Source organism: Sarcophilus harrisii, chromosome 2 (genome assembly GCF_902635505.1).
Source record: "Sarcophilus harrisii chromosome 2, mSarHar1.11, whole genome shotgun sequence".
NCBI classification, from domain to species: Eukaryota; Metazoa; Chordata; class Mammalia; order Dasyuromorphia; family Dasyuridae; genus Sarcophilus; species Sarcophilus harrisii.
This window is the reverse complement of record NC_045427.1, coordinates 648,408,225-648,435,037: the sequence shown is the minus strand read 5'-3', so window position 1 is coordinate 648,435,037 and position 26,813 is coordinate 648,408,225. Positions and strand designations below refer to the sequence as shown.

The 26,813-nt window shown below is 35.3% G+C and overlaps 1 protein-coding gene across 2 annotated transcripts in view; it reads right to left on the bottom strand.

Annotated features, from left to right (window-relative positions):
- Positions 1-26,813, bottom strand: part of PCDH15 (protocadherin related 15) — a 2,067,151-nt gene that overhangs the window by 308,390 nt on the left and 1,731,948 nt on the right. For both annotated transcript variants that reach the window (XM_031956966.1, XM_031956965.1), the window contains 2 exons: positions 12,600-12,679; positions 4,590-4,683 (listed from right to left, as the gene is read on the bottom strand). In XM_031956966.1, the coding sequence (XP_031812826.1) occupies positions 4,590-4,683; positions 12,600-12,679 (174 nt within the window). The remainder of the gene's footprint in view (positions 1-4,589; positions 4,684-12,599; positions 12,680-26,813) is intronic.

Sequence of the window (26,813 nt, the reverse complement as noted above, 5' to 3'; positions counted from 1 at the left end):
TCTCAAGATCCACCATGGTTTAATGATAGCTCTGTTTTCAAACCTCTCTGAGTTAGTGATTGTTAATCATCCTATCATTTAAATTGACATAGGAATGATTGAAATAGGATGGATTAGAACTGGTTAAGTTTGTTTATTCTTTGAGAGAAAGTTGATGATAATTCTTCTGATTATAAACAGGTCAATGAATACAAATATCTTTGGTCATAATTGTTATTTTTTCCTTTCTTTTTGTAAAGGACCATGGTATCAGGAAAATGATGTCATTACTTGCAAATGAATTGCATTTAACTGAGGTAGAGGAATGAAAACTTATTAGTCTTATTCTTTCCTCTGAAGTCATCTTGGTCCAATGACAAGATATAGATCAGGACAAATGGACTTGGCCTTGGATGTAGTTGGATGCTTTGACCTTTTTAGGCTAAGTTATTTAACAGGTTTCAGTGTGTCTGAGGCAACTTCTAAGTGATTAAGGAAAAGTAAGAGCTGAGGCAAAGAATGACCTCTTTTACCTAGTCAAAAAATCAATTCAGGAGAGGAAAACCCTCAGGGTTTCTGGCCAAAACAGAAACAGTTGCTGTGAACACTCATTAGGAGTCATCAGAGTCCAAATAATGACCAAATGAGACTCTAAGGTCAGAATTAGGAGTTAGAAGAATATGGAAGAACGATTACAAAACCTCACCAGATGAAATAATTCCGTTTCAAAGGGAATTTTCAAATTTTCTTATGGTCTAAGAAAACTAGCTCCTAGATGGATGCATGAATAATGTATTTAAAAGACTAATTCATCTTCATTAGTTTTTGCCCATGGAATATTGTTCTTCATTATACTTTTCTTTTTCATTTAATGTCCATGATTAAAATATTCTCAGTAGTAGAGCTGTAATTCCCTTTCTGTTTTATAATCTATTTCTCATAACCATGACTTTCTCTGGATGGTTCACATCAATGTTCCTCCCTAATTTTATTCCATTCTAATTATCTCTCTTTGTTCTGAGCCAAAGAAACCCTCCTCCTTCTACTCTTTCTGGCTGGTATCTTCTCTCTCAGTCAGTGCCAAGTCAAGTTATCCATTAATCTTTCACCATAAGTCATGTTCTTCATTTCTTTAATTATTTCCTTCTCAAAACTCCCTTTGACTTTTCCATGTGTTTATTATAGGCATATAATATTGAAAAGAGCATTGGATATTTAAAAGAGAGAGATTTTCTATTTTATTTTAACCATTTCTCTTAAAGTTGATCTCATCATTTTATAGATCCTAAAACTCATGGTATGACTCCAAGACATTCCATCACATGGGGTTTGTAATTTGATTAATGTATAGATACTCAAGCCATATGAGTGGCTACTGGGAGGCTGTGATTAATATTCCTTCTAACCACCTAACTAAATTTAATTTAATTATTTAAAAGCAAGCATGTTTCAAACACATTTACTCAAAGTCCTCTGCTAGATGAGAATATCCTATGTTAGGATAGAAAAAACACCCCTTCTCCAATAAAATAACACTAATCTTTAAGGATCTTTGGGTTTATAGAGATAGGAGAAGGGAAAATTCCAAATATATAGTACTCAACTCCAAGAAGGAAAAAAAAATATTGACAAAGAAGAGTTTAGGAAGATCTCCTGTTGAGAGCATCCCATAAGATATTATTTCCTTTGTGAAAAGAAAACCTAAATAAAGGTATGCAGAAATTCTGAAGGAATGAATTATTCAATGGTATTTTCATTTATTTCTAAATCTTTTCATTCAGTCAAGAGAATAACAATAGAACATGTACCCTCTTCATACTAGAAGATTTAAGGAGAGCTAAATACTCCCTGATAGCTTTTTTGAATAAGCAGAAGAGGTATCATGGTCTAGTAGAAACATGGCCATCCTGACTGTCAAGATGATGTGACCTAAAATAGCTTTACAAAGTCATTGGAGTTAGAAAGAGTTGAAATCAAAACTGGCATTAAGCTATGTGATTTTGGACAAGTGAATTAACCTCTGTTTTTATCTCATCTGTAAAATGGGGATAATAAAGTACCTAACTTCCAGGGTTTGTTGGGAGGATCAAATGATTTATTTTAAAGAGTTTAGCAAAGTACCTGACATCTAGTATGCACCAAAAAAATGTTAACTATGTAAGGGACTAACTCCACCTTTCCCATAAATCAGGGACTAATAGTTGCTTTTCTATTATATAGTCAGAGAAAGAGTTATAATAAATTGGAAGAGGGACATCGACAGCTCTAAGTATTTTAAAGAAAACCATCTTCCATACAATTCATTTATTTCAACAATGCATTCATTTGAGGAGCCCACCACTTATAAATTGTGCTTAGTTGAATTTTTGCCATTAGAAATATGTGTGAGTTCTTTTTGTTTGTTATCTTTTTAAAACTCCATCTTAAGTCTTTTTAACCTAACCAAGGTCATTAAAAAAAATTTGACACTCATTGTATGTTTTATCCTGGATGAGTCATTCAGGTTCCATGCAATTTCCCAAAGGTATCTTTTGCTTCTAATACCTGCTTCTAATCTACAGAGATGGAAGGAGTTTCCTCATTGAAGTTTTCCTACATCGATGAGATAAATAAACTGCAGCCAATATTATTAACAAATGGGAAAATTGACAGGATCTATCATGGAACTATTTGACAGAGCTCTGATCCATTTTGGTCAGATTTCCTCCAGAGAAGATGCAGGGAAGCAGACAACCAGAATGGCCAATGTGCCTATAAGTGAAGCATTGCTCAGCAAAGGATTTCTACTGATTTCTGATTTCCATCCTTATCTCATGCATGACTATTAATTTTAGAGATATCTGGATAGAGTAGTGCATTTATTGTTAATATAAATGAGCTTAATAAATATTAGTTAAGCAAGTAAATAAATGAAATATCAGAAAAAAAAACTCATCTTGCCTCTAGGAAACTCTATCGTCCTAAATTCTAGGTGTGGAAAAATAGTCCAAATGATTTAGAAAGATTGCTATTGGAAGTGAGAATAACTTTGCTCTGTACTGGCCTAGCCTTGGTTGTACCTTTTTTCAAAGTGGTGAAGTACAAAAAGCTGTTATTTAGATGTTCAGATAAGGGAACTAAAACTTCATTCCAGAGTAATTTTTGGAGTTTCCCTGTAGTTCCTTCAACTGAAAACTTCCTTTCATGAGTAACTGGAGCATAAAGTTGATCCCATATTTTCAAAACTCATGACACTCATGAACAAGTTGGGGAAGATTCTGTCCCAATGAAAAGATGCTAATTATTGGCCAGAACCAGTGTACATATACAGTGTTCCAGAAGTAGCATAGGGAAATTGAATCACTATGATTGTGACAGTCTGCTTCATAATGGATAGTACTGGATTTCACATTAAACCACCTTTATCAGACTTTCCTCCCCAAATGCTACCATCTTTAATCTGACAGTATCTCCAATTTATCCATCCATCCATCTATCTATCTATCTAATATGTATCTATTTATCTCTCTCCCTTTCTCTCTCTTCCTTTCTCTCTCTCTCTCTCTCTCTCTCTCTCTCTCTCCCTATATATATATATATGTGTGTGTGTGTGTGTGTGTGTATTTATGTACATATGGGCTTGCATACCTAAATATATAAACACATATATAAAATATACATATAAATATACACATGTGTATATGTGTGTATAGGTATATGTGTATGTGTACATACACTGGTGTTTACATGGTATATACTAATTATTAGACTGTAAGTATTCCTGCCCTCAGCCTTGGTTTCCTCCTCTGGTAAAGTATCTCTTGTCTCTGGAAAACATCCTAATATGTCATGATCTCATAGAGTGCTTTCCTCTGACTTCTCTACTTCATCAAGAAGATCCTCTTAAAATATCAGGATCAAAATTCAACAACACAGTAAATACTATAGATATGGTATTACCAGAACAATGTACAGAGTAACTATCATTTCCCTATTTTGGGGAAGACATAACTCTCTTAAAGAAATCCAAGATTGTATTAGCCTCTGTGAATGAAATTTCATATCATAGGAGCCATTACCAGACATCATGCTATGTTTTGGGAATGCAAAAACAAAAAGAATATCACTTCAGCATTCAAAGAGCTTGCATTTTATTGTCAGGAGTACATATAAGTAAATACGAAATGAACATGAAATAAGTTTCATAGCAGGAGAATGGTACTAAAAAATTGGATGAGGGGAGGGAGGGCAATTAAGTTAAGACTTATGTTATCACTTGACTTTTCCTTGCACTAAAACATCAATGCTTTTTTCAAACTGTTCTTTAACCATGCCTGTGCAACTATTATGGAAGATAGTCATAGTCTTTCATTTTGACCAGCACATCAATATGACATACCACCTGCCATAAGTCTAAAGATTTCAGAGATATATTTTCAAAATGGCAGATCTCCAAATAGTATTTGGACTTTCCCTGCCTTGTTCCAAACCATAAAGTGATCTCAAGATGAAGAAACATGTCCATAATTCCAGCAGGTTATTTTCTCAATATAAAACAGCCATTAAAATAACTAAGTTTTTTGGTTTTTTGTTTTTTTTTATTAAAGCAAATTCATTTGAATTTCACTTACCCCATCTGGTCTGCCGTCAGAAGCAGTAACTATCAAAATGTAGCGGTCTGTGCTTTCTCTGTCCAATGCTTTTCCCAAGGTAAGAATTCCAGTACTAGTAGGGGAGAAAAGTCAACAGGAAAAACATACCTATTGTTAGAAGAATCTATAATGATTATAATTAATTTCATTGAGGAAATTTTAGTAAAACTTTCCATTTTACACATATAGATATTTTCCAATTTCCTTTTTGGAGAAGAATACCGATATCCAACTTATGTGGGGAAAATGTTCTTGACATGGAGTCTAGAGACCTGGTTGCAACTTCTAGCCTACTTACTAGCTCTGTGACTTAGGACAAATGTCTTCATTTCTTTGAGTTTCATCAGAATTTCATTATTACCACCACATATGGCAAGGATGTATAGAAAAAAGTAAAATAATTCTTAATTTACTGGTGGCTTTTTGTATTATTGGACCCAAGTCCAAAGAATTAATAGGAAAAAAAATACTTCTTTCCTCTAAAATCCACAAGCAGAATAACTTAATTTAATCAGGTATTTTTAATTGTAAAATTTTTGAAGGGAATTATGAAAGGCACTATTCCCAAATAACTTAAAAAAAATTATTCCAAGAGTTGATTCTTAGCAGTGATGTTTGGATAAATTATATCACTGAAGATATTTCAAATATCAAAGGCTAAAATGATATTTCAAAAGAAAGTCATAAATAGTATTAAAAGCTAAGCAATGATTGAGAGATTTATTGGTCAATTTACAAAATAGACAACTAAGAGATCTAAAAATCAATACTCCAAAGGAACTGTGATCTCATAAGTATAAATATTCTCTTAAAGTACACACATTTTAACCCATTCATGCCTTACCCATCATTTTGGAAGTTGCCTGTACTTTATCTTGACATCCTAAGAATCCCAGTAGAAAAGAGGAAGATGGCAATTGCCAATTAGCTTTTGCTCTTTTCACAGGATAAGTCCATATTCTTTTCATTAAGATGTGCCTTTGATATAAGCATTTCTTCTATTTTTGTAGTTATGTGCTGTAAGATACACTCATAAGCCATGAGCTTCTCTATTGTCCTCTCAGTAATACTCATTTTCAATTCTTTAGAGATTATATTGCTCCATGACTTGCCATTACAATCCAACTTTAAAAAGTATTGGTATTAAAAAATAGATGTTTGATTCAGAGAGAAGTTTAGGGATATTAAAAAATAAATAGTTAAAAGCAATCCAGCCTACTCTTTTAAAAAAATTTAAATGTTATGCTCCATACAGTGTTCATTTTCATCATCTGAGATAAATATGTGAATAGAGGGGCTATTTAGGTTCACCATTTAATGATTTATCATAGGCAAAACAATAGACATTCTATAGTTTCTTGTGGATGGATGGTTAGGCCAAAGTGTTTTCATTAGTTATGGATCTCATTCAAAAAAAAATCTGAGGTTTCTGGGATTTTCATGCCCTCACTCCAATATTATCAGCAAACAACAGTACTTGGCTAGTTTCACCATGGTCCAAAAATCTATTTTCAACTTGTACACCTCTGGAATAGTTTGGCCAGCGTCTTTCTTCCTGTTTTATATCTCATCTGATGATATGAATGATGAGGTTTCAAATAAAGTCATATATGTGGCTAAATTTTGAGTGTTATTATGAATTTTGGAGTATGCACAAGTGACATCTTTTTAGAGGAAAGATTAGAAAGCATTTTCTTCTAATAGATAAAATGCTTTGCTTTGTTTTGTTTTTTATAATCAATAAAGATCAAGTACAGTGGGTACTTGTGTGCCACATATTTCTTATTGTATGAGAATAAACATGTCATTTATTCTAGAATGAAGCTTTTTTTCTTTCTAATATCTACATTAAAGATGTGTAAATATTATTTTCATAAAATATGTAAATGAAAATGAAGGTATATAAGCTAATATTTGGTAATGCTAACTGCTTAATTTTTTTATAATTTAAATGTATAAAATTTTTACATGTGTTATCTCTCCCTGTTTATATGCTTAGAGAATCTATCTTCTATATATTTTGTATTTGCATGGTCATTTTCTTGTTGTCTTGACTTTAGACTAAGCTTCTTGACGGTAAGAATGGGTTTTTTGCCCCTCTTTCTGTCCCCAATGCTAAATCCAGTTAGTGGTAGCCAATAGATACTTAATAAATGCTTATTGACTAACTGACCTGAATACTCTTACCATTTTCTTAGCTGTGGCACAAACTTTCTTGGGATATACATGACCTAGTCTAGCTACTTCCATGATCTTTATTCCCTATAATATCCTTTCTACCCTATTATAAACAACAATTTATGATTTCCAAGTTAATCTTCCCTAGAATAATTGCTTAATTGTTTTCCTCTATAACTTTCTTGATATAATTTAACCCTCCATGTTCTTGTATGTTTTATGAAGTGTTATTGCATGTAATCTTCAACCTTTTTTTCTCTTATATAAAATAGTGTAAATATATTTGTATTTTTATCCAGTGTTGACATTATTTGTTATAATTATGCTTAGCAAATTGAGTCTTCAGTAGATGAAATGATTTGTGGTATCTTCATAGCTAGTGATTAAGATAATGGATTTATATAAGTAAAATTTCCTTATGAAATTATGGGAGTTTCTTTTAGCCATCATAATAGATACAAGACCAATTGTTGAGTTAGGCAGATCTGAGTTCAGATATGGTCTTAAATGAGCTGTGTGACCTTGCACAGGTTACTTAAACTTAGTCTACTTCAGATTACTTGAATGTAAAATGGGTATAATAACACTTATACCCCAAGTTTGCTTACATATTTATATCTATTGATCCATACGCTTTTTAATTTTCTCCATAACTTTGTGTTAAAATAGTCATTTTGTCCAACAAGTCCACAGTCTGATGCTATATAAGCATCTAAATAAGGGAATACACTTAGGCCATTAAAATAATTTTTACATTCATTAAAATACATTTTTTATTTTGTATTGTTGTGTCTGTCATATTCGGCACCTTATGTTTTTGTCTCTCAAAGACAATATTCAAGACAGAGTTATAAAACTTATGCCTATTCTGTAAATCTTGTTCTGTTCATTACTCTTCATTTAATGTTTTCAAATACACACATTTATCTGTACACATATTGATATATGTGTGTATGTGTGTATATATATATATAAATATATATATAATATATATATATATATATATATATTTGTCATCCTCACTTATAGCTACTTTCCTGCTGAGATCCCCAAATATTAAAACCTATATTCATTTAATGGAGAAAACCCAACTGAGATTTTCATTATCCTCTGCAATAGATATTTTGCATAATATACATAAAATGGCCAAATATCACATGAAATAGAATTTTCATTGCCTTTGGACTCATAAAAAAGCCAAATCTTCCAACTCTTTTATTTGCTTCTCTAAGAGCTTAAATCCTCCTCCCTTATCAGTTACAACATATTTCTGTTAGCTTATTTTGTTTATAGTTAAACTGTTAATATCAGTGTGATTCACTTCCTTCCAGAGGATGCCCATTCTTTGATCATTGGACAAAATCATACATTTAGAGTATCGATTGCTAAGTTACAAGTTTATATATGGTATAAAGTATGTGATTACTGGCAAGATAAGCCCTTTCCTTCTGCCTCTCTGCCATAATATTATGGCAGTAGAAAAGGTCCATAGGACTTAAGATCATTTTGTATTTTTCTTTTCTTTCATGGGTAATTATGGTCAAATAATTCAATGCCACAAAGAGAATGACATTCTCCAGATCTGGCTCAGCTGTTCCCCTGAAAACAGACTCCTCCTGTTGCCTGGGAATCTAATGATGAATCAGAAAGTAGGCAAATGGCTGGAGAAAGGAGAAATGCTAATATATGCTCATGTATTTTTTCCTCCTTCTGAGTTCCATGGCTAATCAATTCTCTTTGATCAACTATGAAAGAATTTTGCTAAAATAAATGTTGTGTTTCCTTCTTATAATCCTTGTCATTATGTACCTTTCAAAGAAAGAGTCAAAGTTTTCATCACTTGTTGCTCACGAGATATTCTCCTTTTCTTTAGTGAATGATATGATCCTATTCCTTTTCTTTTATTACAAAAAAGGCAACTTAAAATCGGTTCAAAATAAAAATGACTTTAAAAAATGACTGAAAAGAGGAAATAAAAGTAGTGGTCTTGCTGAATATAGGAAAAGTCTTGGCTTACCCTAGTAGATATTTTCAATATAAGTTTTCTCTCAAATAAGGCCTATTTCTCTGTGTTCTCCATTGATTTAATTATAATTTTTATTATGTTTTATGTTTTATTATATTAGTTGTCATCCTTGTGTTGAATAAATATTTTTATGCAGCCTTTGGGCTATAAAATTGTAGTTAAGTTCACCTAGGGAGTTGAGAAAAAATACAATCACCCCTTTATGGATTTAAATCACAGACAGACAACATAAGTCTTGAGTTTCTAAATTCCAACTCCCAACAAAATTATATTCAAGAGTAAGGCTACATTTTTTCCTCAGGCTGCTAAGAAAGCCTTTAAAGAGTCAGATGACTCTCAAGTGCTCCTTCAAGTCCATATTGGTATGCTTCCTCCAAAAATTTTCACTTGAGAAACATTTTAATCCTCAGTTTAAAGAATTACATTTTAGAGAAAGAGATATGTATACAATATGACCAAAATCTCCTTTCAATCCAAACAAGGCTAAATTTTCCCTGAAAAATTAGTGAATCTGGAGATTGGCTGGCTCAGGGATGGAACAAGGCCCAAGTAATCTCTCTACTGACTGCCTGTATTGATGTCCTTTCCTAATCACCCAAGGGTACAAAAGACCCAGCCATGTGAGAAGATGATCAAATGAATGTATGTATATGTGCATTGTGTATGTGTTTGTATATGTGTGTGTGCATAGTGTTTTAAAAAGTCAAAGAAAAAAATAAAGTTGATAGATATTAAATATTCTGAAAATTGAATATGACCTTGAAGGCTTGCGATTTCTGATGGTGAAAAAACTTAGCAGATGGTTGTTCTGATTTTCCATGGTTGGCAAATCCATAAGTTTGTTGCCAACTTGGTGATGGGACCCATGAGAATTAACTGTCAGGTGACAAAGACACTTTCCCATCAGTTGGACTTTACTTGAAACCTTTCCAGCTTAGCAGGTCTAGATCATAGCAACACACACACACACACACACACACACACACACACAGAAACACACAATTTTTTAGTGGGTATTTTCCTACAGGTACTATAAGATCAGTCAACTCATTGTTTTCATCTTGCTTAAGGTCATTTACTACTTCACCTGGGCTGCCTCTTTCAAGATCATATAAATTAAGAAAGTAGAAAACTAATACATTTTCAGGATAGACAATTTATCACTTCATGAAGCCTTCAGATGCTCAACCATATTTTTAGGAAGGAAGATAGAATGAAGTGCTTATGAACTTGCAAAATAAACTATATAAAATGAATTAGCCATCAGTGGAAGGAAACAAAGCTGCCAGTGAAGATAAACGGTGAGAAAACATTTCTATCTAAGGAGAAAAAGGACTTTGGGAAGTTATCAAGTTTATCACTCTGCCCTCAGGCAGCCCCTCATCCAAATCCATACAGATAAATGGATCCATGCTAATTTTAGTGGTCCCCAGACAAAGCTTTCTTTAATAAATCCTTTCCATATTGGATGCCCATATTTCTCAGGAAATTGCTTTGTTGATATAACCTAAATGTTCAAGGATATCTGAGTTCTTCTATGTGCTACGGAAGAATGAGATCTAATTCTTGAGCAGATATGGGTTTTTAATATAGTTCTATGATTAGTGCCTTTCTGACTGATGATTGTGATATTTAGTAAACTATCAACCATGAGACTTAAATTCTTAGTTGTATGAATAATTATTTCTCCCCAATTATTTAATTTCATGTAGAATATGACTTTATCACTAGCTAATAAATACCACAACAATTTGGAAAAGCAGCTCTCCAACTCTTTGAAGCAATCTAGTGTTTAACCCTATAAACTCAACACCAAAGATCTGTGGAGAAAGATCCTCCAATAGTTTAGGCATCTTGTGTCTTATACATAGTTTAGAGAAATAGTTGCTATACCTAAATCGTCAAGGAGCTCAGTGGCCTTGAGTTAGATGGCCCACAGATGCATAGTATGTGGATTTCTGATACAATATGAAACATCAGATAGAACATTGGACTTGGAGTGCAAGAATCATTGATTCAGATCTCACCTTAGACATTTACTAGATGTGTGACTATGCACATGTCAGCTTTCTGACCTCATTTGTTAAATGGAAAGATCTACTTTAGGCACCTACTTTATTGATGGTTTCTGACTCAGATGAGATTATATACCAATGCTGTGCAACCTTTTCAGTGTCAAAAGCATGCATGTGCCAAGGTGGGAAGAAGGAAATAAGTATTTATGAAATGTTTTATATTGTTTTATAAATGCTTTTATGTTTTATAAATGCTACCTCATTAGAATCTCACAATAGCCAGTTGCTCTTTATTGTTCAGTAATTTCCATCATGTCCAATTCTTTGTGACCCAATTTGAGGTTTTCTTGGTAAAGATATTGAAGTGATTTGTCATTTCCTTTTCCAGCTCATTTTGAAGAGGTAAACGGTGTTGAGTGATTTGCACAAGGTCACACAGTCTTGTGACTAGGCCAGATTTGAATTCATGAAGATCAGTCTTCCTGACTTTAGGCCCAGTCCTGTACCACTTAGCTCTGCCGTTTATAAATACTATATGATAATATCATCTCCCTTTCACACTTGAGGAAACTGAGGGAGATGGAAGTTAAATGACTTATTCATGGCTACACAACTTGTAACTATCTAAGGGCAGACTTGAACTCAGGTCTTCTTGATGCTATTGCTAGCACTCTACTATATACCTACCTGCCCAGTGGTGGTGATGATGACACAATGACATATTTTTTAGACTGATCAACACAAAATTAGTATCAGAGGAATGGATTTGAATATAAACTCTGTCATTTATTTCCCAAATTGTTTCATCACTTTGGCCTCAGTTTCCTTATTATGTAAAATTAAAGTGTTAAGACTTTATAATCTCTACTTATACACACATACAGAAATATACAATACATTAGATATGCATTGCACAAGAAGCATGTGTGTATATGTATACTTACACACATGTATATGCAGACACACACTTATATGTGTATATAGGTGTGCACATATATGTGTATATAAATATAGCTCTATCTACATATGTATATACATATATACAACAACATAATAAAGGCATATATGAATGATTTCATTGTGGTACAGAATTCCCAGTGAAGAAACTATATAGTTTGGCAGCTGCTTAATTGTTTACAATCTTAAAAGGTTGCTAGGGCTATTGGGAATGTAAATGACTTGCCCAGAGTAAAGCAACCAATATATCAGAGCCCAGATCTCCTTTACTTCAAGGTTTGTCCTCCATCCACTCAGCCTTCCTGCTTTTCATGTAACTGTTTTCCTACTTTCATTCCCACAGTTAAATAGCTACCGAGGCTGATGAAAATCTGGTTAATAGAAAATCAACATGTGAATAGTGAAATCTTAAATATATGTATAATAAATTTTAGTTAACAAAATTCACTTTTTAATGAAACATTTTTAAGGCCAGGCTATTCTCAGCTGAAGTGCCCTTGTTGTTATGAATAGCTGACAACTTTAAAGGGATGTAATTAATCCCAGGTCATGGCTGCAAATGGAACGTTTCCACCTCAGTGAGTTTTACCTAATAAAATGTTTAAAATAAATAAATAGTCCCCCGTGTATGATTGCTGAGCTCAATACCATTCTCTGAGCTCTCATTATCATGTAAGCGGGAAAAGCTACAAACAGCTGACGGCTGATTAGGAGCCTCTTCTCTAACTCAAATTATTTTCTACCTGTTAAATGGCAAATAAATGAATGAATGAATGAAGCCCCAAATCCAGTTGAATAAGCATTTTTACTTACGTTTCTGAAAGGTTGAAAACTCGTTGAGGATCTCCATTTTCGATAGCATATGTTATTGGATCATGCTCTCGATCAGTTGCCTTTAAGGAGAAAATATAATTAAATGATCAGGTTATTGATAGAGTTCATATCTTGTATGTGGAAGAAGACAAGGGGCATGTGAGATCTCGAGAGAAAAGGGGAGATATCCCAGCTATTTAAGTCTTAGATTATAGGGCTTCAGGATAAGAACTTTCATTTCTGATTCCAGCTTTGCTGCCAAGATAAGTGTGGCTTGAAGCATCATTTAAACTCGTTAAAGATCAATGATCTTACCTGACAAAGGAAATATAGTCGAACAGAACTTTAAATAATGATTACATAGTTTAACCAGAACCAGACAAAGTGTAAGAGACTATAATCAATAGTGGGTGAGTGAGTAGCTGGTTTTTACTTGTGACTACTATTTATTGGGCCACTTGAGCGGTATGGTGGATAGAGCAGCAGGTTTCAAGACAAGAAAACCTGAGCTCAATTCTGATCTCAGACACTTTATGGCTCTGTGACCCTGCACAAGTCACTTGCCCCTATTGCTTCAGTATCCCCATCTATAAAATGACCCAAAATAAAAAATTGGAAACCATTCTATTCTCTTGCCAAGAAAGCCCTGAATGGGGTCATGAAGATTTTCTCCTCCATTGCTGGGTATTCCACATGACAGAATATGGTGGTAGGGAGAAATCACTATGTAGATAATGGGCCCCAGAGCAAAATACAAAATAAAACAAAACAAAACAAAACAAAAACACCAAAAAACCAAAAACAAAACATGATCATCCTGAAATATCCCTTTGAATGAGATATTGTCTGGATGATAGGGAGATGTGCTGCAGATTCAAATGAGTCCCAACCACCAATTCAGCTAAGTGTAATCAGGTTGGTGGTAAGGATTCAGAATAGTGTTTGAGATACTGGTCGGAACATTATGCTTCATTGATTGGCTGTATAGAAGAGGGGGATGATTAGGAAGATTAGGATTGAGGCTCATCAGAGAAAAGCAAACTAGATTATGTTTGACAACATCAATACTCCATCCATGTATTTGGCCCTCCAGGATGTGCTGTCCCTGTATACCTCTTTTAGTATCACTAGTTTGTGAGGGGCAATGGCAATGGTGGGAGCCAGACTATGGCCATCTGAAGGTTATACCTTCCCCATGCTATCCTCCATATGAATTTGGTTGACTGTGAACAGACAGAATGACTACTTTTGAAGAATCTGACCCAGAAAGGCTGCAGTCTTATTATCAGAATTGAGAGGGAAAATATGACATCAAGAAGAAGCTTTGTAATTTTCAAGCAGAAAATGGGTACTGCTGCATCCAGATCTTTGGAAAGGATAGTGAAATCCAAGATGATCAGGTCATGACCATAAAAGTAATTCAGTTGCCCTAAGAACTCTTCCCAACATCTTTCCTAGATATAGAAGAAATCTTGTGATTTTCATGAAACAATTTGACTCAGTCAGAAAATGTGATATTGACTAACCTCCTTCAGAATATGTATGCCAAAGCACATCTCACCCCATAGGCAAGCATTGCAGACAGGGTGCAGAGGGTTAGAGTCCTAACCCGAAAAACAGGATCATTGCCCCACTCTGAGCCAAAAACTCTCTGGATTGGGGGCTCCATTCTGGCTTCTTTATTCTTCTTCAAAATAACAAATTTGTGATGAATTTCAACCCCATCTACTGTAAATGATTTTAAGTAGACTAATTTTTTTCTCCTTCTTCCTTCCTCCTTCCCTCCCTCCCTCCCTCCTTTTCTCCCTTCCTTCTTTCTTTCCTTCCTTTCTTCCTTCCTTCCCTTCATTCTTTCCTTCCTTCCTTCCTCCTTTCCTTTCTTTTTTCCTTCCCTCCCTCTTTCATTCCCCACTTTCCTTCTCTCCTTCTCTCTTTCCATTTTTAAAGTTTTTAATCTTTTGGAATTTCTGATATGATCTCAGGATAACATTGCACCTGAGTATGTAAATCACTCAAGTAATAATTTCTTGGAAAGTGGAGACAATTAATTTGCCAAAGAAAGTTAAAAGAGTCTAGAAGAGTCTCAGAGGTTTGGGGATAATTAATTTTCTTTAGAATTTTGGGACACTGTTGAGACTTTCTGCTCCTTGTTCTGTCAATTGTGAAATAAATAATATCATAAATACAAAGAACTACAAGTCACTAAATTCTTACCTTTTCCACCAAGTTGTCCCTGGACTTTCAAGATTTTTAATCTTACTGGAATCACAGTCCCTTATGAGAACCTAAAAGGGCACTATGTAGCCATAATTCTTTTATGTTAAAAAATGTGATTCTCCAACCATATCTTTATTCTGACCCAGTTGGAAAAATGCAAAGATAGAAACTGATCTGGGGGAAAGATAGCATATATTAGGATCTAGATAAAGAGCTGAGAGGAAACTATAAGAGAATACAGTAAAATCTCCTCATTTTTGTAGATGAGAAATTTGAGGCGCTAAGAAATTAACTTGTCCAAATTCACACAGCTAATAAATGTCAAAGATAGTTTGTGTATTCTCGTGTTCTTGACTCCAAATCCAGTGGCCTTAGAGGTCATGTAGCATAAATATTTCATTTTCCAGGTTAGGGACCTGAGTCTCAGAGAGGTAAAGTGACTCGATCATAGTAGAGAGAGTCAGAGCCAGAACAAGGGTAGGACCAGTTGGACCTTGCCCTTATTTGCTGATATTTATATGACATTCTCAATATTTGCACTCCTTCAGTGACCAAGAACAACTGGACTTAGTGATTAATGGGAATAATTAGTTAAGCTAGGAAGCTATCAGGTGTTCTTCCTATCTTTTGCTGTCCACAATCCACTCCTATTCCTTTAATAGTCTCACAGCTGGGGACTTATGGTATCCTAGGATGCCTGTCCCAAACAGTCAATGGTCCTGAAATCCATGTAATAAATTTTGAAGTGGCTCTTGCCCTGGGATCTACGAGAGCTAACTATAACTCTGGAAAATGCAATCAATCAACAATCATTTATCATGGTTATACTGTTTGCCAGGCGCTAGGAATAGCTAGTTGTATGGTGGATAGAGTACAAGCCTAGAACAAATCAGAAAGATTCATCTTTGTGAGCTGAAATCTGATCTCAGATGCTTATTACTTACTTACTTACTTACTTATATGACCCTGAGCAACTCACTTAGTTCTGTTTGCCTCAGTTTTCTGAAATGAAACTGGCATTCACTCCAGTATCTTTGCCAAGAAAATCACCAATATAGTCATTGAGCATCGAACACAACTGAAAATGACTCAACGATAGCAACACAAGCAAAAATGAAACAATCTTTGCCTTCAAGGAAATTACATTTCGGGGCAGAGAACCTACCTTAGAAACTTGATTATCTTAATTATTTTCCCTTATTAATATTTTCTATTAATTCTGTATATCGTTTGCTTTGTATACATTTGTGTATATTCTGGTAGATTGCTTAATATATGCTTATTTATTGATTAATTGACTCATTGATTGTATGACCTTTGGTCACCAGCTTCACCTTATTACATCTCCTTTTATTCATTTATGAAAATGAAAAAGTAGAAGGAACTTTTAAGAGGCTGGACTCGATGTCATCTGAGATCACATCAAGCTTTGAGAGTCTGTGATTCAGGAAGAGCAGACCTAATTCCTTCTCACTCTAAATACTATGATTCTATGAAAATCTCTCACTCTCTTGTACACACATTGCACACACACACACAGATACAGACACATGTACACATACTCCTCCAGATCCAGGTACACATATGTACAGGCACCCAGATACAGACACACACACGTGCACACAATTCACGCATACATACAGATACACATAGACACATGTGTTCACACACAGACACTCAGACACACATTCACACATACACACATACCCTTTCCAGAATCCAGTTGAATAGTAAAAGACAGTATAGCAGAAATATCACATAAGGATGAGAGGGATAACTTTTAGTGGAGTGGGAAAAGTTTATAAAGAGAATACTTAAGGTTTATCCACTTGAATTAAAATATAGTCAAGAGCAACCTTTTGTGTTTTCCTTTAAAAATCCACATTGTGTTTTAGTCAAATAGTCATAGCCAACCATTCCATCTCCATTATTAATGCTTATCTAAGTAAAGCACAGAAAGGCAGCAAAGAAAGCCAGAGTCTGCTCCAAATCGAGTGTAAGTACTTGGATTTATGTTTCTTTTGTCCTGTTCTTAGACTACTGTTCTGTCTTGGAAAAGGAGAATTTTTTCTGAATGTGGAGACTGAAATGGAACATCAGAAAGCCTTTGAATGGAACTTAGGGAAAGCACTAGAATTTTATGCTATGATGTACCAACTGTTTCAAGTCCAAAGAAGTCAACTTTTATCCCAATATAATTTTTTTCTTTTTCTTTTTCTTCCTTCCTCTCTTCCTCCTTTCCTCCTTCCCTCCCTCCCTTCTTTTCTGCCTTCCTTCCTTCCTTCCTTCTCTCCCTCCCTCTTTCCTTCCTTCCTTCCTTTCTTACTTCCTCCCTTCTTTCCTTCCTTCCTTCTCTCCTTCCTTTATTCCTTTCTTCTTTTTTTTTCTCTTTTTTCTTTTTGCTGAGGCAATTGGGGTTGTGACTCGCCCAGTGACACACAGCAAGGAAGTGTTAAGTGAATGAGGCCAGATTTGAACTCAGGTCCTCCTGCCTATTCACTGCACCACCTAGCTGCCCATGCTAATATAAATTCCAAGAGAGTATATATCAGAAATATCTGTGTCTAGAAATTTTATAAACAACTTTTTTTTTATCCTGTTATATCCAACTCTTTATGATCCTGTTTAGGGTTTTCTTGGCAGAAGTACTAGAGTGGTTTGCTATTTCCTTCTTCATTTCATTTTACAGAAGAAAAAACTGAGACAATTTGGGTTAAGTGACTTGTCTAGGGTCACACAATAACAAGAGTTGGCTACTGGATTTGAACTCAGGAAGAAGAATCTTCCTGATGCTAAATGTCACACTCTCTCCACAAAATAAACACAGATAGGGTCAACTCCAATACTGTCCCTGCTAAGTTTGGAGGACTAACTCGTAGGGCCTCCATCAGTGCTCCCTACATACAGTAGGCAATTATTAAATGAATGTTGGGATGGTGCCTGAGATTCTATTAATTTTGTACTAAATGTTTACAAAATGTTGCTTTTAAGAATAAATAAACACAAAATTTATATGCAATGTGCATTGCAATTTATCCCTCTAAATGTCCCCAAGTTACTTAGGAAACAATCAACTTTGAAGTTGCATTTTAATCAGTTTGATACTAGCCTTCAATGGAGAGGCAGAAAAGGAGAGCAGAATGCTTCAGAACAAGGGCTTCAAATTCTACAGCTTTTGTCCCCTTTTATCATCTCCTCCTCCTCCTCCTTTCTCTCAGCCTTCCTCCTTTATATCTTATGACTATTCCTTACTCTATCTCTTTTTTCTGTTTTTCTTTATCTCTTTGTCTGTCTAATTCTATCTGCCTCTCTCCTTATTATAAAAATATGTATGAGAACCTGTCATATTTTCAACTGTTCTATCAATCATTGAAAGAAAAAGCAATTATAAAGCGCTTTTTATATACTAGCCACTTTGCTAAGTTCTAGGGAAACAAAGAAAGGCAAAAATAATTTGTGTCTTTAAGGAGCACGTATTATATAGGGACATATAATATGACAACATATAAATTACTAGTTACATGTGGGATATAAACATCAAAAATGTATTAAAGAAGATACTTGCAGATACATAAGGGATGCAGAAGAGAGCTGGGAAAAGCTTCCTGCTAAGGGTAGAGCATGAGTTGATACTGAAGGAATCCAGAGGAACAAAGATCTCAGACAACTGATGGAGTTTAGAAAAGAGACCCAGAGAGTCACCGGATTTTGGACATGGAGTGACACACCAGGGTTTATTTAGGACAAACTAGACCTGAAACTGAATCCCTACCATGATCTTTTCAACAAAAAGTCAGTTCTAGGAAGCCCATCTGACTTTTGATTGGCTCTAAATAATAGCAATTTTTACCCCTTTGGTACCAACCTCAAACTGGCTTGATTGTGAATTTCTCTCATTCTTCCTGGTTCTGTCCTTCATTAAGTTATTTATTGACTCCAATTTTCTGGAACTCCAATACACTCTGAAAGTTCCAAACTCAGTGGACCTCAGCTCAAAGCTTGGTTCTACCATCCACTGACATCCATATGACAATGGAAAAGTCACTCAACTCTGTGATACTCTTTCTTCTAAGCTTTAGAAGATTTGAATGGTCCTGAGGGTGGTGAGGCTTAAGAAAGATCCCTTTCATCTATAATCTGTGATGCTCTGATCTCATACTCTAGCAGGTATGTTGCCACTTGCTGACATCCCTTCACAAAGAATAGATCTTAAGCCAGTGACTGACAGGATTCAAGATAGAATGGTCAAAGGAAAATTAATAATGAGAACAATAAAGACTGGTACTTTTGGGAAAAGTGTAGGTTGAATTCAATTCACGTATTAACATAAAATGTTTATTAAATACCTGCTATGTGTAGTTTACTGTGTTAGACCCTGGTGTTATAAAGAAATAGCAAATAATTTGTATAAAGATATGCATCTCATGCTCATCAAATTTGTGACTAACCCAAAGCTCACAGATATGTAACATTGTTTGACATTGCTGGTATCCAAAAACAACTTTTGAGGTTAGGGCATTAGGCTAAATCTGAGAAAGGATAAATAATAGGATAAATATAAAGTCTCTCCTCTGGATATATAGAAATAGAAAATAACTCAATAAAGGTAAAGAGCTCGTGCTCATCAAATTTGTGACTAACCCAAAGCTCAGAGAGATATCTAACTTTGTTTGGCAATGCTGGTACTCAAAAAAAACTTCTTGGATTAGGGCATTAAGCTAAATCTGAAAAGAATAATCTAAGAAAGATAAATATAAAGTCTCATCCCTGGGTTTAAAAAAATAACTTCAAAATACAAAATGATGGAGGGTATTGCTAGACTTTTCTTAGAGAGATATGGGGTTTTATAGGGCTGCAAACTTAAAACAAGTTAAAATATGCATTTGTGAGAGAAACTATTTTGCACTTTGATCATATTGCATGAGCTGGGAATAAATAGATGATATTTCTTTAGCATTTTGCCATGATTGGATCAAATCTGGAATTCTGAGTACAGTTCTGGGTATCATAGATTAAGGAGATCTAGATTCTAGATTCTAGAGAAGATCACCTAACTTGGCAAAAGACATTGAGTCAACATGATAGACTGAAAGCTCTGATAGGAGAAATGACACAGGATTAGAATAATAGCTATAGTGAAGATGATAGAGTAGATATTTCTTCTTGCTATGAAAGAGAATGACTGGTTACTAAAACTTGCAATTCTGCAATTTTCTAAGTCTATGAAGCTATCCCTACTTTCAAGGAGCTTATATTCTTTAGACAGGAATTTCACAATTTTATGCAAATTAAAATACACCATAAAGGGTCTTCCATAAGCAGTAGAGGATTATGCAATGAATGTTGGGTTGCAATCAGGTCCAAACCTGATCTCACATACTAGTTGTGGGACACATTAGAGACAAGAAAACCTGAGTTTGATAATTCCTGTAACCTCAGACTTTTGCTGACGGTGTCACTTTTCAGCCACAGTTTCCTCTTGTATAATAGGAACACAATGATACCTGCAATGCCTTTCTCCAGGACTGTTGGAAAGCTTAAATGAAATCATCCATCTAAAGTCCTTTGCAAGCCTTAATGTACCCTCTAAATGTCAGCTACTATTATTGGAAGGAAAAGTAAGACAGGAAATAACTAACTTTCTATTTAGAACATTCTACATCCCCATTCATTGGCCCTGTGAAATTAATCTAGTTTGTGGAGAGTCCTTGGAGATTCAGATTCAAAAAATGGGCTCCCATGTGAAGCCTGCCAGGAACATTGGGTAAATTTGAAGGCACCTGGGGATTCAGGCCCATGTGGAAATAGATGTGGATCTGATTAAGATGTGGTCCCATGGGTCTGCCCCCTGTAGTAAATTGTAAATTGATGCAGGGTTCTCTCAGGTTAAGAAGAAAGAAGCCCAAAGAATCTTAAAAAAAAATCTTTAGAGCTAACACAGCCAACTAGAAAAAATAAAGGAAAAGTAGAAATACCTAAAGAGAAAGTCAAGGCTTAACTCAACAGTGTTTATTAGTATCTCACTCTCTGGGAGTTCATGAACCAATTAAATATGATCCATCATAATCCTATCAATTCTCTTTTTTCTTTCCCTTCTGTTCTCTATATTACATTTTGATACAGACATTGATAAGCTTAGATGGGCCCCAAATGGTGGCAATTTGTCTACTGAGAAGGGCTCAAGTTTTGTAAAGTTCAGGTAATGGGATTTGAATATTTAGACTATAGAAGGAAAGGAGTCTGAGCTTATAGCAATTTTATAAATACAATATGATTATTTTTAGTTGGTTCCCTGGCAAGAGTTCTGGGCTTGGAAAAAAATAAAAAAATGATCTGAATTCTGAAACTCCTCATACACTAGCTGTGTCATTCTGGGTAAATCACTTAACTTTTCTCACCAAATTTCTCCATCAAAAAAGCAGAGATAGGAACAACCCCTACCTAACATGATTGATAGGATGATCAAAGGTAATAATATGGGTAAAGCATTTTGCAAACATTGTACATATTGTTAATTCACTGAGAGGTCATTATTAGGAATTCTCATGTGTGAAAAAGGTGAAGAACTTACAGATCAAGCATATATTGATCAGGGACTTTTATCTAAAGCCTTAAAGGCCTCAGTTTAGGAAGCATGTAATTTTAGACAAGGCTTGGACTATACTCCATTGTTCTAAGGAGGATACATGGTATACATTGCCTTATCTACTCCATTCCACTGACCAAATAGGGGAATAGAGGCTTATGTAACCAATCAACACCATATAGAGGGTGGGATTTTGGGGGTTCTTTGTCTGAAATGTAGAAAAGCTGTGAACACTCTCAATGGAGTAGATTTCCTGCTGTGGGCACCGTTACTGTCCTTTCGGGCCCACAGGACAAGATAGTCGGCTTCTGCTTTCTGTACATCATTTGGAGCGACTCCTGAGTAGTCAAGTTGGGTAAGTGTATTTGTCCTAAACACTGAGACAGAGGTCTGCAACTCTTATGGAGAAGGGAGATTGAAAATCATTGTTTCTTTGTAATGTTGAACTCTGGATAATAAATCATAATCACCACCACCCCTTCCTTGCCATTAGGACTGGAAAACTGAGTTTAAAAAAAGAGCCCAGGAAAAACATTGAAGCTCCAATCTCCTTTACTATTGTGTCATAACCTCCAGGTGCTTTATCTTGATCCTTGCTAGGATAAGTACTGTCCCACATCTTGCTGTCTCCTAGACTCAACCTTCTTATCTTGACCCCTATCCTTTCAGGATTAAATTGTGACCTTTCCAAGAATTATGGCTTGCCCTTCCTCCCAGTGTCCTTGTCTACTTATCTGCCTTTGTTTCCCCTATAAGACTGTATACTCAGGTCCTATTCTATTTGCAAACCCAGTTAGCTAAAATCCTGTATAAGCTTTCTGTCTCAATTTATCTGCACTGAATGCTTTGGACAAGAGTCCCATTTGGTCAGCTAGCTTAAATTCTCCACATTAAAGATTAAAAACCAATCTCCACTTGCCTCAGTTTCTCTGAAATTATACTAGAAAGCTAGAATTTTTGAGTCTCTTTAATTAGTGGAATGAGTAGAGTGCTGGCTGAGATGTGTGTGTGTGTGTGTGTGTGTGTGTGTGTGTGTGTCTAAAACCCCTCAAAACCCCATTTCTTTCAAGATAGCATGGGCAAGCATAAAGTTAACTGTTGTTCTGCCACTAGGGCCCATTTCTTGTGGAAATCTAAGTGCTCTTTGTTCTCATCAGAACAAATTATCAGCACCAAGAAGACTGAAGTCATCCAAACTCTGCCCTGATCTCTATAAGTCTTTGAATCAGAAGTTCACCTCTGGTACATGGTAATAAGACTCTCAAGGATTAACAAATGTGGACAAACAGAGACTCAGATAGTTATATTCCTTTTTCCTTGTTTTTGAGTGAATACATTAAGGGGGGGGAAAAGATTATAAGGGTAAATTGGGGTATTTATGAAGTGCTTAGAGGATTATAATAATGTTCAATTTGCATGGATCTTGTTAATGGTAATAGAGTAATTAGTATTGCAATTAGACTTGCAAATATAAGCAGAGCTCTTTGGTGGGAGTGTCATCTCCTCATTAAGTCTTCTTAGCCTGAATTCCACTTCTTTATTGTGACAAGACTTAACTTCCTTGACACCATTTAAGCTCTTTCATCTCCATTTAATAGGGCCTGAAGTGGAGGTAGAAAAGAAAGGCTCGTCCCAAGGGATCCTGGATCAGAGCTCTGAAATGTTGCTTGGATGGAACTCTGAAAAAAACATTTTTAGCAAAATGTTACCTCTCCACCTTGTGAGGCCATTGAACCCAGCAGAGCTGGGTTCAGAGCTGCTTTATGGATGTAAAGTCTCTGAATTTGAACCCAGATTTTCCTGATTCCTCACCCAGCATCCTATCTGGTCTTGAAGGGGATGTTCCCTTTAAAATTATCACTCTGAAATTGTGTCCCTTTTTGATCTGAGAGATCTGGGTCTCCCAGGCTGCAAGGAGACTAGAGAGGGCCCCTGCCTCGACCAAAAGGAGATTTCCACAACTCTCCGATTGCCACTAACCTGATCACTCTGATTTGTTAAATAACAAACTTATACAAATATGTGTGCCTATATTTTTGCAGGTGTATATGTATGCATGGGTGTATTTGTGTGCATGTTTGCATGCATGCATCCATTATGTGTACATTTGTACATATGCAAGTGTTTGTGGGAAGTATGTGAAAGAAAACTTCAAGGAATGCCCTTTCTTCATGTCATTCGCTTATCAAAATAAATTAAAAAAATTAAAGATTGAATAAATATGGCATATAAATACTTCAATGCAAAGTTAAATGCGTTTATAAGGGTTCATTGATTTAGAGCTAGAAGGATCCCTCAGAGGCCATTGAGTCTAAGTGTCTCATTTTACAGACGAGGAAACTGAGACACGAATCATTTAAGAGACTGGGCTAGGATCATTTAGCTAGTAAGTGTCTGAGTTTGGATTTGTTTATAATTCAGGACTCTTATCCATTATACAACACTGCCCTGATTTGCAAAACACCTGTGATTTCAAGGCTTTCCTTCCACTGACCAAGCTTTCAGCCCTTTCCTAACATATATATGGCTGCATGAATTCTTGTGACAGAAAGCCCATCAAAAAAGCCCTTTTGATAAAGGAACTCTTTTGTTCTTAGCTGAGCTAATCCTCAGAGGACAAACACTAATTATTATACCAAGTTTATATTCAGTGTCTCTATAGTGTGGTCGGGGGGGGGGGTCCTCAGTTTGGGGTTCCGCTGTCATGGGCTTCAAGAATCTCCGAGCCATTGAAGGCTTGTGGCCTAGTTGGGTGAGTTCAAAGCAAAAGCACTTCACTTCTAAGACTCAGTTTCCTCATTAGAACTGCTTAGTTCTCAACTTTCTTTCTTCTCTATCTATGCCTATGATCCTATGAAGCTTTGGACTCTTCTTCCCTTATAATTTCTTTCTTTTTCTTTCCCTCCCTTACTTCCTTCCCCCTTTTTTATGTCTTTACTTCAAAAAAGAGTCACCTTCCTAGTCCCTGAGTTTAAAAAAAAAGAAAGAAAAGAAAATGTTTCTCAGGATCAACAGAACCGTCATTTCCCTCAGAGAGCCTTCTCCTATTAGTTGCTTATTGAGTGTACCTCGTAACATTGTTTTTGCTCAGTTCCTATTTATCAAAATCTCAGGAAAATTACAGCATTTGCATATTTAAGCTTTAATCAACAATAGTTGGCAGTGTGTGAAGTAATAAACAGCTTCCAGGCAAGCAATAAACTCTGGGACAAGGCAACAGTGGGAATCATTTATTGCCGAGTTACTAAAGGTAATTCCAGTCCCTGCTATTAAAACCTCAGCCCCTGAAACTGGTTATCCGTGGCAATGTGCCATACTGTTCACATTCCATCCATCTTTCAAAGGAACAGAAGAATTTTCAATTAAAAAAAGTCTAAACATCAGAAACAGGTGTGAACGTACAAAATGACTAGAATATATAGTATTTTCTTTGCAAAGATGGAAAAATGTCACAAATTTTGGATATGCATAATTTTTATTCTTTTGCCAAGCACTCTTCTTAGAGATTAAAGGGAAGCAGTATTTATTAAGCACTTATTTTTATTATGACAATGTGCTATTTTCTTTATAATTTCTTTTACAAACTTTTACAGATTTTTACAAATCTCATTTGAGGCCCAAAATTATTTGGAGTCTTCCTGACTCCAGGCCTCGTCATTTATTCACTGAGCTATTTAATTGACTGTTTTTTTTTTCTTTCTTTCTTTTTTAAATAATCCCAGTCATTCTATTCCTTTGCTCAAATACCTTTCATTGCTCCTCATTGCTATTAAATAGTTATTTAAACATTCATTTGACACATTTTTAAACCTTGTATTCAAAGCTCTGTCTGCTCCATTTTGACTATTTCACAATACTTTCTTCATCTGTTAGGTTGTTCTTCTCTGTCTTTGGCCACTTGGATCCCTATGGCTGGAACCCACTCTCCCTTGTCTCTGGCTTTTGAAGTTTTTCCCATCCATTAAGGCTCAGCCTAGATGCTACATCCTAAGACATGCCCATCTTTTTGGCTGGAATCCAGCTCCCCTCCGAGTTAGATGCAATTCATTTCCATTCGACAATCAATCACTTATATGCCAGGAACAGTGGTGAGTACTACAAATTCAGAAATGAAAACTAACCAATCTCTGGCCTCTAAAGCTTGCATGGACTGGAGTGGGAGAGAGGGAGGAGGGGTACAAACAGGTACCTGGAAATGGTGGAACATTGAAGAAATAACATAAATACAAAGTGATTTGTAAGGAATATAAAGTAATCTGGTATTAGGAAATCTAGACTTAAAAGGAGATAAGCAAGTTGCTTTCCTTAAAAATGATAAGAGAAAGATTTAAGAACACATTGATGCCAGAGATGGAGATAATGTTGTGCAACATTTATCTCAAAACCCCAAATCCAAATCATGATGGATATCATGATGTCACTGCCCAGATTAAGGAAAGATGACATTTATAGAAGACTTTCTAAATCTCTTATCTCTAAATGCTTATTGTAAAGGATGTCCCATAGGTGCCTTAGACTCAACAAGACTAAAACACAACTAATATTTTTCTCCCCCAAAAGCCACCCTCTTCCCATCTTTCTTATTTCAGTCAAGGGAACTGTCTTCAGCTAAGTCACTCATGCTAGAAATCGAGGCGTCACCAGTGACTCTTCCTCTAACTCATCATTCATATCTCACTGGCTGAGCAGTTTTGCCATTTCTATTCTTAAAACCACTTTTGGATTCTTTTCCTTCTTTCTACTTAGTGGCCATCATGACCCTACAGACCATCTCAGTTTTTGCAAAAATTTCCGTTACATTAAGTTCTATTTAACAGATGCAAATTCATATTCTACAAGTACAGGTGTGATATTCCTCAGTTTATGATGAACTTTCAGTGACTCTTGATTGCTTCTCAGAGAACAATTCTGGCATTTGATGTTTACAAGAAAATTGGCTCATGTATATGTTTGCATATATATGTGACATATATATATCTATATCTATATATATGTAAAATCGGCATCTCTCTCTCTCTCTCTCTCTCTCTCTCTCTCTCTCTCTCTCTGTATATACACACATATATATTTCTTCAGGCTGATTTTGTATTACTCCCCTTCAGGTAATCTCAGTCACATTGCTGTTTTGGATGTACCTCCTACAAATTATTATATCTTTACTTTCCAGAACATTTTCCACACCTAGAAGCTCCTTATTCTTCTACTTCTCACAATTCCTATCTCCCTTGAAAGCTTAGTTCAATGCCACTTCTTTCAAAATGTTTATCCTGATCCCACTCCCCAGTTGTTAGTTACCCTAATTCTCTTATATATCTGTACACACACACACACACACACACACACACACATATATACACACACACATATGTAGATACATATATATACATATTTAGAAATATATAGGCATATAT